This window comes from Rattus norvegicus, chromosome X (assembly GCF_021556685.1).
Source record: "Rattus norvegicus strain SHRSP/BbbUtx chromosome X, alternate assembly SHRSP_T2T, whole genome shotgun sequence".
In the NCBI taxonomy this organism is placed as follows: Eukaryota; Metazoa; Chordata; class Mammalia; order Rodentia; family Muridae; genus Rattus; species Rattus norvegicus.
In genome coordinates, this window is record NC_141554.1 from 47,584,366 (window position 1) to 47,598,992 (window position 14,627).

The 14,627-nt window shown below is 41.8% G+C and overlaps 1 protein-coding gene across 1 annotated transcript; it reads left to right on the top strand.

Annotated features, from left to right (window-relative positions):
* The first annotated feature begins 255 nt into the window (after positions 1-255).
* Positions 256-9,809, top strand: Magea8 (MAGE family member A8). Its single transcript, XM_087600971.1, has 5 exons — positions 256-291; positions 1,824-1,924; positions 6,535-6,627; positions 7,406-7,486; positions 8,438-9,809. The coding sequence occupies exon 5, from the start codon at positions 8,475-8,477 to the stop codon at positions 9,435-9,437; it is 963 nt and encodes a 320-aa protein (XP_087457097.1). The 5' UTR covers positions 256-291; positions 1,824-1,924; positions 6,535-6,627; positions 7,406-7,486; positions 8,438-8,474; the 3' UTR covers positions 9,438-9,809.
* Positions 9,810-14,627: the final 4,818 nt, after the last annotated feature.

Sequence of the window (14,627 nt, forward strand, 5' to 3'; positions counted from 1 at the left end):
GGCCCCAGTCTCCCTGTTGGTGAACAGAAGAGCCTGAGGACTGTTTTTCGACCTTTCCGGAGATTAAGGGATGCCTCAGTGAGGACTCAGCCATGTGAGTCCCTCTGCAGTCATACATTTCGTAACATGGGGACTGCGGGAATATTTTTGAGTTTACCAAGTTTAAAGGAACCTCTGGGATGATTTGTAAGATAGAGCGCCTCCCCAGGCTTTCATAGGTGGTGATCTTGTGCACTCAGCGCCATTTTGTCAGACGCCTGGAAGGGAGGTCGCCTCGCGGTTACAGTTGAGGTAAGAATTTCAGGCTCACTCGGAAACCTTCATGGACACACAGTTCCTAAATAATAGTGCTTCACCCTTTCAGTCGGCTTAGTTCCCAGTCAGGTAACTTTGTGGGAACTAGCTCCTTACTCCTCGATAGTAGAGATGGTTTAAAGTCACTGGACACTTTCGCTGAGGAAAAGCGGTGGAATAGTTGGCCATTTCAAACAGGTAGCTAAGAGTAGACTGTGAAAACAGTGCTTGTATCTGAGTACCCAGATCATCTGGTGTTAAGAATATAACCTCACCAAATTGGGACAGCAGCGTGGGAATGAGCGCCTAACCCACTTGTCCGGGACTGTCCTTGGGCACCATTTCCGGTGTTTCCAGAAATGCGTGATGGTGTGACATTTTTATTCTGATGCAAAGTGGATGTGTAGGTTGTTTAAGCTGGATCCAAGGACCACAGGCCCAGACAAATGAGGTAGATGTTTGTCGTTTTTGGGTCCTGAAGCAAACGGGAGCCCAATTCTCTAAAGATTTTCGTCCCCATTTCTATATCCAAGGAGTCCGCAGGCTGAGGGCCATTTGGTGAGGTCCATTGAGTTTAAATGATGCCTCAATGCTGACAGGTGTATGAGACACTCCACAGTCATCTATATCTAGTGACAAAAGGGGCCGCAGGAACATTTTTGACGTTCCTGAGTTTAAAGGAACCTCAGTGCTGACTTGTGGTATAGAGCGCCTCCCCAGGCTTTCATATCCGGAGACTTTGTGACTTTGTGGACTCCGCGCCATTTTGTGAGATGCCTAGAAGGGAGGTCGCCTCTCTCTGCCAGTTGGTGTAAGAATTTCGGGCTCACTCTGAACCTTTCAGGAGAGATGGTTCCCCAAATAATACAGCTGCATCCCTTTGGCCTCCCTAAACCCCAGTCGAGTAACCTTGTGGGAATGAACTCCTTAATTTGAGTTTCTGGAGACAGTCTAATACTTCCATTTTCTAACATTCCCGGCGGAATTCAGGTGGAATCTCCGTATGTATGAAACGAATAGCTTTGAGTGGATTGTGGAAACGTTTTTTTCAAGAGAGCCACAAATGCTAAGGTTTTAATGATGTAACCTGCACCAAACAGGTGGACCCTCGTGGGAATGAGCTTCCTCTGAGACTCTTAGGTGCTATTTCAGAGGTTCTCACAGATGCAGGATCAGGTGACATTTTCCTTGTGAAGTTTACATGGGGAGTAAACGTTTGTGGGTTTTTGAAGCTGGATCCAGGATCCATAGGACCAGAGAATTAAGTTAGATTTGTATCCATTTGGGGTCTTAAAGCAAACAGGCACTACTTAGTGGAAAAGCTGGATCCTCAGTTCTGTTATCAGTGAACTCTGAAACCTGAATTCCATTTTGTAAGATTTTGTTGAGTTTAAAGAGTACTTCAGTGCTGACTTTAGCTAATGAGACAGATATCTACATTCATCTAATTGTGGTGACACCGGGAATTTGGGGATGTATTCTGAGGTTCTTTAATTTTATGAAAATTTCTGTGCTGACTTTTGAGATAGAGTGACTGTCCAGTCCTAAATATCTGGTGACTTTGTGGATGCAGCACCATATTGTGAGACAGCTGGATTGTTGGTGGCCTCGCTGTGCCTTTCCAGTTGAGGTAAGAAATCCCTCTGACTCCAAATCTATTCATGATACATTGATTACCCCACCCCAACAAACACAGCTTCCACACATGGTCTTGAGTTTGAAAGACAGACACCCCCTACCTTCCATACTGTGCCACTGGGGAATTTTTCTCAGGTTTCTAGAACAATTTTGTACCAGAGATGACAGCTTAGGGTGGAGGAAAGCACACCTTCCACTCTGATGTTTCCAGAAATAATGCAATTCCATCCCTAATGTCAGCCTAGCTTCAAGTAGAGCTCACCTGTAGGAGTGAACCCCTTGTTCCATGATACCTGAGGACAAAGGAAAATCAATATTTTAAGTTGTTCTGTTAGAGAAGGAGGTGGAATAGTATACTGGGTGAAACATGTTCCCAGGATTGTAGTGTGAAAACCCTGCTTGGTGATGAGTGACCCCACAATTTATTGGATAGAAAATGTGAGCTACTTTAAACAAGGGAAAATTAATTGAAATAATCTTATTCCCTTCCTTCTCTTGGGACTATGGCAATAGTTACCAATTCAGAAATCAGACATCACAATCATTTTAAATAAAGATGCTAGATGAGAGTGGCTTTTGGAAGATTGTTTCTAGATGGGTAAGCCCAAACCACCTGGTTAACTTGTATCATTTTCAGGATCTTGAAACAAGTAGGGGTGTTATCCAAGCTTCCACATCTGCATATAAACAGTTCCCAGACTCTGCAACATCTTGTGAGATTCCTTGTAGCAATACAGCTACACCCTGCTTTCTGAATGTAGGTGAGAGCCTAGGGCAGGCAAAAAGTCTCCATCACGATATAAGGACCAATAATAATGCCAATTTCACCCTTCAGTTAGCATTGCATGGGATATAACAAGCTTTTGGCAGGAGATGCTTGCTGGGTCCAACTTTGTGGTCCACGAATGCAGGCATAGTTAAGAAGTTCTCAGAAATGAGCTTAGCTCACATTCAGGGAGGAAGTTAGACCTGAGAGTGGACCATAAAAGCTCCAGTCCAGAGAAAGTGTCACATGCCATTGTTACCGGGCACTAAACATGGCCCCAGATGCAGAATTCAGCCTCTGCTCACTTTCAACAATGCAGAGGAGCAATGTTTAAAGTTACATGAGTCCCGGGGGTAGCTTCACATTCATGTTGCAGTAACGTCCCTGTCGGTGGATTGTTAAGGTCCCTGACAGGCTAGAACCATGGTTCTCAACTTGTGGGACACAACCCTTTTGGGATTACATATCAAACACCCTTCATATCAGATATTTACATTAGGATTCACAACAGTTGCAAAAGTGCACTTATGGAGTAACAACCAAAATAATTTTAAAGTTGGGTGTGACCACCACATTAGGAAACATATTGTCAGTATTAAGAAGAGTAAAGAACACTCATCAAGAGAGTACCCAAATTGTTATTCAGTGGGTCCATCTGGAGGAATGCCTCCTTCCCTTCATACTCTGGGAATCAGTATCTAGGAATTTTTAAAAAGATTTCTGAGAGTAGTGTGTTTTTCTGTTATTTGTAGAACCCTCACATAAGATAGAAAGGACCACTGGAGGCTTTTCAGATTCTTGCAGTAAATCCGGGTTGGTTGGTATGAGTGAGCACTTTCTCTTGCAAGAAATGACTTGGAGTCCTCCAAATAATTTTCTGCCATTTCTGGAAGTTACCGAATGCCATAGTTCTCACTGAAGGGGAAGAGGCCCTCCACATACTGCCACATCCTCATCCAGGTGCTCAGGGAGGTGTTATATCACAATTTTAGGATCCTGGAGGGCTGACACATGCTTTCAGTCAGAGTAAGTGTATAGTAGAGTGCAAAGACTCTTTCTGACTTGGTCCCTTTCTGACTCAAGTGTAAGTTTCTGGTGACCTACACATGCCCTGTACCATATAGACAGCCTCCATTTAATACAGTTGCATGCCTTTGACTAACCTGAAACAAAGAAGAACCCTTATTTGTGGTCCCGTATTCCTGCCCCACCATTTCATCTACTTCCAAGGACTTGCAGGACACAGAACATTTTCTTTCTGGAGCTTAAAGGCTGCCGTACTTTTAGCTTTAATGCAGTTCACAGTGGCCTACACTGCATCCTTTCTGTTAGGAGGGTCAAAGATAATGCAGGTGCACTGTTGTTTGTGTCCCTTACTAAAGAGTCCTGTAGGTTGAATCAAATAGGTGAGCAGGAAATCATATTTCCTCAAAGGTCTGGTAAAGACACAGTCCTCTTTCTTACAGTCTGGGTGAGAAGTAAGGGTGAATTGTAGATGAATTCAGCTTCATACTTATTGTACACACCTGCAACATATCGGAAGGCACCATGTAGAAATTAGCCTTTTCTGTTTTTTTTTTCCACCTATTGAAATCTGGGAATCTGTAGTTAGAGAGACACTTCAGTGGTTACCAGTACTTGCTGGTTTTGCAGGTTTGATTCATAGCCAGGAATGGTGCTTCACAACTCCAGTTCCAGGGCAACTGGAGCCATTTTCTGGTGCATTTGTGTGTGCGCCAGGAATATATTTGTTCTGTTTAAGTAAACTTTCTTAGGTCTAGTAGTGGTGGGACTTGGAGGATTTGGAAGAGTGTGGGACAGGAAACCATGCTGGGAAGTTTGGTAAGGTAGAGCAGATCAGGACCCAGAGACATAGTGTCACACACCTGAGTCTTAGGTGACTCTCAGCTCCCTGACTGACTCATTGAAAACACCCTTGTGGATAAAATAAAAAGATTTCTGGAGTCACCAGATGAGGCCAGTGCAATGTGAGGGTGAGAGCTCTGGTTTAACATCTGAAATCCTGCTTCAGATTTAGTCGCCCCAGATTAAACCAGCTCTACCTAATTAGTCTCAAGTCAACTAAGCAAGTACAATCAAGAGGACTGTGTTCCCAGTTAGACAAACATCCCAGCATAGTGGGGTATGTAATTCTAGCTGAGGAGCTATAGGTAATTCATACCTACTGGGAGAGATATGTTTTCCTTACGTTTGCAGATTCTTGTCAGTTGATCATAATTCAGTCGATGTCCACATGCCCAAGTGTATAAAGATATTAAAAATTTCACTAAATGTGCTAAAAACTATGAGAGTCCAGTATTTATAGGGACATGGAGGGTTTGGTAGAGTGTGTACAACATAAAAGCATGTCAGGAAGTCTGGTAACGTGCAACAGGTGAGGACATGTAGGCTCAGCGGGCACACACCTGAGGCTTAGTTGACTCTCAGCTTGCTAACAAACCCCTTACTTGGAACACATGCCATGCTTCTCACACAGAAGAGAAATGATGTGTAGTCATGTAGGTTAAAAAAGAATTCTGCATGTTAATGAGCTACCTGGAGGCCTGAAGGTTTTAGCCAATAAGCTTCCCATTTTGGAAATCCCACCTGCAAATAGTATTTAATATCAGGTACACCCTGAGAAGCAGGGTATAGTTTTAAGCATCCATTTTGTGTCATGACAATAAACAGTTTGGAACCACAGATTGTCTCTGTTTACCAAGAACTGCTGTGGGAAGCCATGGAGGCCTTCTACAGAGACCCAGCTTAATCTCCCTTAGAAGGCCTCTCTGTGCTCCCTGCCACAATTGCCACCATGCCAACCGCTGTCCATCTAAAGACTAACATACCCACTGGAACAATCTGGACCTCCACTTTACCCCAGCCCTTGGCTAGATGCTGTTCCCAGTCGCCAGGATCCCAGACTCCATTCTCAGCTCTTCTGTAATTCCCAGCATAGCTTGGAAATCTAAGAGCATGAGAACCCCACGTCCCTGAGCTCGATGAAAGATGAGGAACCCCCTTTACCAACTCTGGCTTTCCTACATCTCTGACTGTGGTTTTCCACCACCAGAACAGAGCCTAGGTGCTTCTGTCTGGCCTAGCACCAGCCCTGGCAGCAGGAGCATGGGATAAGCACAGTCAAACTCCCCTTTTTCCAGCTCCCCAGTGACAGAGCTGACAAGGCCCTACAATACAATAGGAGAGATGTTGAATATGATTAAATTGTAATTTATGAAACTATACAAATTTCAAGAAAATATTTTAAACTTTCATGATGCTCTCTGTGTACTCCTGCAGATCCTTGTAATCAAGATGAAAGTTTTCAGTTAGTCTGAGGAACCCCAAATTAGTGCTTCCCCATATCAATTCTGTATCTAACATGGTGGAATTCATTCCTAGCAGTAAGGCTCTGTCCTCCAATGGGACTCTGAGTAACATCATTTTTGGAGCAATTGTAATAGACAGAGCCCAGTCTCCATGAAGTGATATGTGAAGACCCTGTGTGTAAACTGAAGAGATGTCCTATTAGATAATCCAGCAGGATCAGAACAATTGGGATTATAGTACACAAGACTAGGGTAGTCAAATGAGTGGCCTTCTTTGACCTCAGTAGATAGAAGGTCAGCACCTTATTCTGAGGTCCGTGGTAAAGAGGTCCTAGGAAAGAGAGTTAATCAAGGTAAAATCCAGAGTTCTCTATGGACAGCACACATCAAATACTCCATATAATATCCAGCATTGCCATTGCTCTCATAGCTGCTCTCATAGGCAGTGTGAGACACAAACCACAGTTATGCATATACACTCCATTATCATTCTCTCTCTTTTCTAAGGAAGGTGAGCCTATCCACTGAAGGATATCAGAGCAGCAGTTGGAGTATCAGAAAATTATCAGAAGAGGTGTCCAGCATTTGTAAGCAGTCTAGGTAAGTTTGAGTTACCATGGTGAGACCTAAAGGAGAGAAAAAGAGCAATACCCTCCATAACACAGACTTTCCTAATACCTGCCAAACTCCCTAAATTTTTCCAGGAGAGCCTTCGGTATGTGAGTACTGTGACTGCCTGTCCTTTATGCTTCATGATTTGTTTGTGATTTATTTGTGAGATGAAGACTTTGAAGTCAGGTTGGCTGAGGAGTAATGTCAGGATGGGGAACAGAGAGAGGAGTCACAGGATTAGCTGTATGTCAGACATGTATGTCTGGGGACTATGAGTCCACAGCACAGAATATACAAACTATAATATCTCAGTATGTTCTGTGGCCAATAATCAGGGGCATTAGGTGTCATGCTTACTTGTCCATTTGGCAGGAACATGGATGTCTTTGGAAAGATGAGGTCTTGTGTTAATTGCACAAAAGTGAAGGTGCCAGGAAGAAGTCAGTAAATCAACCTCAAGTGGGTTTTGAAACCCCATTATCAGCCCAGATTCACTCAGGTCATATGACCAATCCAAGATAACCCACTCAGATGTAAAAGGATTTGTCATCTTCTCAGATATCAAGAAGGAATACAACTTGACCCGGGTGCATAGCCATTCTTAAAGACAGGTGTCCAAGAATCGTGCAAGTCCATGTTATATCCTCCAATATAGAAGTGAAGGAAACCTGTCACAGGCCCCCCAAACACTTCTCACACACCTGACATACACACTGCTGGAAGGGGATGTCTTGATACGCACTCTATCTTGTTTTTTGGTCACAAGTCTCAAGGAACTGAGATCCTGGGAAGGAGGAGTTTGACTGGAGATAGCGGAGTGAATATCTCAAGAGGGCAAGGACTGAAGGTAAGGACTGAAGATTTCCTGCCATTTAAACAACATGGGATACCTACATGCCCTCCTGTATGCTGTGAAGAAGCTCAGGGACCATAGACGATTTCTGTTACCTCTTCTCTTCTTCCCCCTGTATCACAGAAATAGGACCTTGGTTTAAATAACTTAGCCTCAGATCATAAGGTGAAGCAGTCCAGACCTTGTCACTTATCAAGGTGAGCATAGGTCAGGTCTCACACCTCAGGACACATGAACACCATTGAATTGTCCAATCTCTTGTAAGTTAGTCTGAATCTGTGCAGCCTGATGTGAAGTGCCATTCACGCATTATATTATGTTTCAAAATACTGGTCAGTTAAGATTTTTCAGTAGACTATCTGATTGGCAGTGTCTAGCACTTGTCAGGGAAACATGAAGGACCAGAAAGATGATAGAAGGCACTATTTACTGGTGCACTGTTACCCTGCACAACAACAGTAGACATTACCATTACTGTTAAAGAATATTCAGTTTCAAAATGGCAGTTTGAATCTATGGAATGTGGTCAGCGTGCCTTATAATGATTTGAAAGTGTAAGAGATGAAAATTTTCATCTAAGATTGTGTCTTCAGATCCTTTACATAGGCAAAATTATGTACACTCAGAATTTATGAGCATGTTGATACTGCGAGTATATAACAATGGTACCAACAACCAAGAATATACACACTCCACATTCCCTGGCATCAAATATTCTGATGGTATCCCTGAGGTTACATGCTCTGTGATGTGACTGCACCCCAAATAGGTCATTTACTTCCTGTTTCAGGATTTCTCTGTTCACGGACTGCTAAGAGTCCTTGTGACCCACAGCACTACTTTCAAATAATTTGACATTTTGTAGGCTGCAAAACTGACTGCTAGCAGAATCCACACACTCTCTCCCTTTCCTCACCAGGTCTGTTTCCTCCCTGTTCTGATTAGGACAGTATCCAGCCTTTCAGTGCCAAGGAAAACCACAATGGATGATGCCCATAACATCCAATACTGCAACCTCCAAGACAATGCTCAGGCCGAACAGAAGTTAGACAATGCCCAGGCTACCATGGCTGCAGCAGAGGAGGAAGAAGCCACCACCACCTCAAAGGCCGAGTATGGTAGTGGAATACCAAGTCCTCTCCAGAGTCCTGAGAGAGCCTGCTCTCCCTCTGTGGCACTGGCCTCCATTCCTGAAGGCCCATCTGAGGAGGCTTCCATCAGACAATTACAGGCACTGGAAGACCCACTCTTTTTGTTGCACAATGCACAGAATGTAAAGGTGTATGATTTGGTGGACTTTCTGCTTTTCAAATATCAAACGAAGGCATTCACTACCAAAGCAGAAATGCTGGAAACCATTGGTAGAGAGTATGATGAATATTATCCTCTGATCTTTAGTGAGGCCTCTGAGTGCATGAAGCTGGTCTTTGGCCTTGACATAGTAGAAGTAGACCCTTCTGTCCATTCCTATGTCCTTGTCACTGCCCTGGGCATCACCTATGATGGGATGCTGACTGATGTCCAGGGTATGCCCAAGACAGGTGTCCTCATAGTTGTACTGGGTGTCATTTTTATGAAGGGAAACTATGTCAGTGAGGACATTATCTGGGAAATGCTGAATAATATAGGGTTGTGTGGTGGGATGGATCCTTACATACATAGAGACCCCAGGAAGCTCATCTCTGAGGAGTTTGTCCAGGAAGGGTACCTGGAATACAGACAGGTGCCTAACAGTGATCCTCCTAGCCATGTGTTCCTGTGGGGCCCAAGGGCCTTTGCAGAAACCACCAAATTGAAAATCTTGCAGTTTTTTGCTAGCATTACTAAGACTCATCCCAGAGCATACCCTGAAAAATATGCAGAAGCTCTGAGAGATGAGATAGACAGGGTCGAGGCCTGGATCTTCCAGCAGATGCTTCGACTCTCTGATCTGGGCACTTTCTAGTGCACTGGCAATTCATATCTAACACTCATCCAAATATTGTAGCCTCATTTGGGAGCTGGTGGGAGGAGAGCATAATGCTTTTTACTTGCATTCTATTTGGGTGAATTTAAGATTCTTGATATTTCAAAATGTTAATACTCTTAATACAAGATCCATTGGGTTTAAGTTTACTTATTTTGCAATGCATGCATTGTTGATTTCCAGGTTTGAAGCATTTTATTATTTTGAAACCGTATAAGCATGACTTCTGTCTTACTTTGTTAAAATGTCATAAAATACTATAGTACATTGATATTGGTATTAACTGGGCAATGGGAAAAATCTGGGCATTAATTTGTAAAAAAAAAGAATAAAATAAAAGTGTTATGTCTACATTTTTTAGTCTCTCCTTGTGGTTAACAAATTTAAATTTAAATTAACAGTAAATGGATTTTCTATCTTCAAATCCAGATATTTCCTTATCTACTGAAACATGGTATACAGTTTAATCCAGAGTCATCATTTTTTCTAGATAGGTTTTGAGTATGGTCCACAGCTGTTATAATACAGGTAGGGGATCTTTGGAATGACTAGCACTAGATCAGACGGTTTGCAGAGGGGTCTTCTGAGGCAAGCACCCCAATGTCAATGCTGAAAACCAAGACATTTTGGGAGTCTTAGGCACATAGCAGCTCACAAGGTCTGTAAGTACCGATCTACTCTATAAGTTCTTATTTTGATCAGTATCCAGTCACTCATGAGATACACATTTAGGAAAAGTATTCATTCACATATAAGCAGGTATTATCTGTTAAGTGAATGATAATAAAACTAACATCCACAGGCCCAGAAAGTTTTGGTAAAGAGGAGTTCTGACTTGGGGGCATGAGTATGGGGATGCATGAACATACCTGGAAATTGCAGGTATATTGGGAGTATTTGGGGACAGGATCAGGAGAATGGAGAAATGGAGGGAGAGAATACAGGAACTGATAGCTGGAAATGGGGAACATTTGCATGTGGTGGGATGCAAGTCTACTGTACTGGAAATATCCTGAAATCTATGACTGTTATTGTAGTAGCTTGCAAAATCTTTTCTCTTGGGAAATGGCACTGTTGGTAAGTACGGCCTTGTTGTAATAGATGTGGCCTTTTTGTATGAAGTGTGTCACTGTGGAAGTTGGCTTACTCCTATCTGCTTGAGAATCTTCTCCTGGTTCACCTAAGTAACTGCATGTAGAACTCTAGCTCCTTCTCCAGTGCCATGCTTGACTTAACATTGCCCTTCTCCACCATGAAGATAATGAACTGAACCTCTGAAGCTGTAAGCTAAACCCAATTAAATGTTGTCCTTTATAAGACTAACCTTGTTCATGGTGTATCTCCATAACTATTAGAAACCCCACCTAATACAGGGACATAGTTAGGACTTCTAGCAACGGAGTACATGGAGTCTGACCTGGAAATCTTTGGTAGCTAAGCAAGGCTTCTTTGGCGGAAAATTACTTGCATTTGATGGAGATGTGGGTTGAGAAGATCCCATAGAGATCTCCAAACCACCCATGCTAATGCTACAGCAGATGATTGTTCTCTCCAACTGACAGTCTGCCCCATTGCCAAGGGAAATCGCACATAGATCATTGAATGTAAAGAGGTATAACTAGTGTTTGCATGGTGACTGTACTCCAACATTATAATGTTGGTGTGAGAAGGTACTCTGCAGGCTATAGAAAGAGAAACTTAGAAACCAACTCAGCCATAATTCCTTCAACCTGGAATCTTTCATGCTAACCAGATGTGCTTGGGCCATGCAAGTGTAATGGTGGTTCAAACACAGGAGAGTGGCCAACTAATGTTTGGTTTAAGATTTGGACCATGCCATGAGTGTGATCCCATGCCCTATATTGCCTGAACATGGAAATAGGATAGGCCAGGTTCTTAGAGTTGAGCCAAATATAAATGCATTAAAAAATAATCAACAAAATTATTTCAATGTCGTCTGTTATAGTCATAGATCAGAGCTTTTTCCAGTCATCATCAGAAGTTTCCTCCAGCAGCAGACAGATCAGATGCTGAGACCCAGAGTCAGACATTACGCAAAGATATAATCGATGTTGGAGGGCTCCCTCTGGTTGCTCGCCTTAGATCTAAGTAAGAAAAAGGGAAGTTCAGGAAGAGGAATATAGGAGACAGTAAGGATAGGGACATAAGTAGAATATGGCCCACCAAACCAACTAAGCAGGGCCCACATGAGATCACAGAGGCTACAGTAGCAAGCACTGGTCCAGCATGGTTGGGCACCAGAGGCTCTGCCTATATATTTATTTAAAATACCATTTCTTTTCCAGGTGTATTTGTTATCTAAGAGGCTTACTGCTAATGAAACTCGCATTTTTATGTTCTTTCTGAACTGTTACTGCTTTGTTCAACTCAGGTCTTCCGGCCCAAACTCCTCTGCAAGTTGATAGATTTAAACTGGCTTCTCTTGGCTTCTGAATGAAGTCTTCTGTTTCACTTCAAACTAACTCTGGCAATCTGATTTCATCTGGCTTCTTCTTGTCCTTTGGCTTATTCTGTATCTACCTGTAACCTGTCTGTGTTAAACTGCTTCCATGACACCCTCTACTCCTGATCTCTTACATAGCCTCACTTTTTGTGTCTGTTCTCCATCCAGGATTTAAAAATGGAAATAGAAACAATAAATAAATCACAAAGGGAGACAACCCTGGAGATAGAAAATCTAGGAAAGAGATCAGGAATCATAGACACACGCAACAACAAGAGAATACAAGATATAGAAGAGAGAATCTCAGGGACACAAGATACCATGGAAAACATTGACACAAATTTCAAAGATAATATAAAACACAAAAAGCTCCTAACCCAAGACATCCAGGAAATCCAGGACACAATGAGCAGATCAAACCTAAGAATACTAGGTATAGAAGAGAGCAAAGATTCTCAACTTAAAGTGACAGTTAATATCTTCAACAAACTTATACAAGAAAACTTCCCTAACCTAAAGACAGAAATGCCCATAAGCATATAAGAAGCCTACAGAACTCTAAATAGATAGGACCAGAAAAGAAATCCCTCTCATCACTTAATAGTCAAAACACCAAATGCACTAAAGAAAGAAACAATATTAAAAGCAGTAAGGGAAAAAGGTCAAGCAACATATAAAGGCAGACCTATCAGAATTACACCATACCTCTCACAGAGACTATGAAAGCTGGAATATCCTGAACAAATGTCATACAGACCCTAAGAGAACATAAATGCCAGCCCAGGCTACTATATCCAGCAAAACTCCCAATTGACATAGATGGAGAAACCAAGATATTCCATGACAAAAATAAACAAATTTACATAATATCTTTTCACAAATCCAGCCCTACAATGAGTAATAGATGGAAAACTCCAACACAAGGAGGGAAACTACACCCTAGTAAAAGCAAGAAAGTAATCTCCTTGCAACGAAACCAAAAGAAGATAGTGACACAAACATAATTCCACCTCTAACAACAAAAATAATAGGAAACAATCACTATTTCTTAATGTCTCTTAAAATCAATGGATTCAATTCCCCAATAAAAAGGCTTAGACTAACAGATTGGATATGTAAACAGGACCCAGCATTTTGTTGCATATAGGAAACACACCTCAGAGACAAAGACAGACACTACCTCAGAGTAAAAGGTTAGACAACAACTTTCCAAGCAAATGGTCTGAAGAAGCAAGCTGGAGTAGCCATTCTAATATCGAATAAACTCGATTTTCAACCAAAAGTCATCAAAAAAGATAAGGAAGTATACTTCATATTCTTCAAAGGAAAAATCCACCAAGATGAACTCTCAATCCTAAATATCTGTGCTCCAAAGGCAAGGGCACCTACATTCATAAAAGAAACCTTACTAAAGCTCAAAGCACACATTGCACCTCACACAATAATAGTAGGAGATTTCAACACCCTACACTCATCAATGGACAGATTATGGAAACAGAAACTAAATAGATTTACAGTGAAACTAACAGAAGTTATGAACGAAATAGATTTGACACATATCTATAGAACACTACCTTGTTTTTATTTTAATCATAATTCCTTTCTAAAGATTCTTAAAATATTATTTTTAAGTTGTTGGAATAGTACGTGATTGAATTCCTTGTGACACTGTCATCCCTTTATATCAGGACTTTGCTCATGTTCTACTATCCTCCTCTCTTCTGTTCCCTTTTCTCCCCCATGTCCTCTCATATGATCTTTCCCCACTCAAAATCTATGTTCTACATAGAAGATGAAAAATGTTTGTCTCCTGACTCTAACTTAGTTATTTTGACATGATCCTCAGTTCCATCCATTTTCTGTATATTATATGGAACTACATGTTATCAATTTACTACTTTCTCTTTAATTGCTCATCCCTAAAGGTCATCTTGGCTATTAGACACTGTGCTGCTGTGAACCTAGATGTGCAGAATTTCTTTGCTGGCTCCAATCTCTTTGGTTAGATTTTCAGAAGCTGAAGAACAGATCAAACAGTGGTTACAATTTTGTTTTCTGAGGAAATTCCCAAAGGATTCCAATAATACTTAGAATAGTTTATATTTTATTAGCAGTAGATTTCGTCCTTCTACTATTGTTTCTAGAATGTATTATTCTTTGTTCTGGATGATAGCCATTTTGACTGAAATAATATAGAATCACCATGTAATTTTCAGTTGCATTCTAGTAATTTGATTAGTGAAAAGTTTTCATATTTTTTTCTATGTCCATGTTCTTTTTTTTTGTTTGTTTGTTTTCTTTTTTTTTTATTATTAACTTGAGTATTTCTTATATACATTTTGAGTGCTATTCCCTTTCCCGGTATCCGGGCAAACATCCCCCTCCCCCCTCCCCTTCCTTATGGGTGTTCCCCTCCCAACCCTCCCCCCATTGCCGCCCTCCCCCCACCAGTCTAGTTCACTGGGGGTTCAGTCTTAGCAGGACCCAGGGCTTCCCCTTCCACTGGTGCTCTTACTAGGATATGCATTGCTACCTATGAGGTCAGAGTCCAGGGTCAGTCCATGTATAGTCTTTGGGTAGTGGCTTAGTCCCTGGAAGCTCTGGTTGCTTGGCATTGTTGTACATATAGGGTCTCGAGCCCCTTCAAGCTCTTCCAGTTCTTTCTCTGATTCCTTCAACGGGGGTCCTATTCTCAGTTCAGTGGT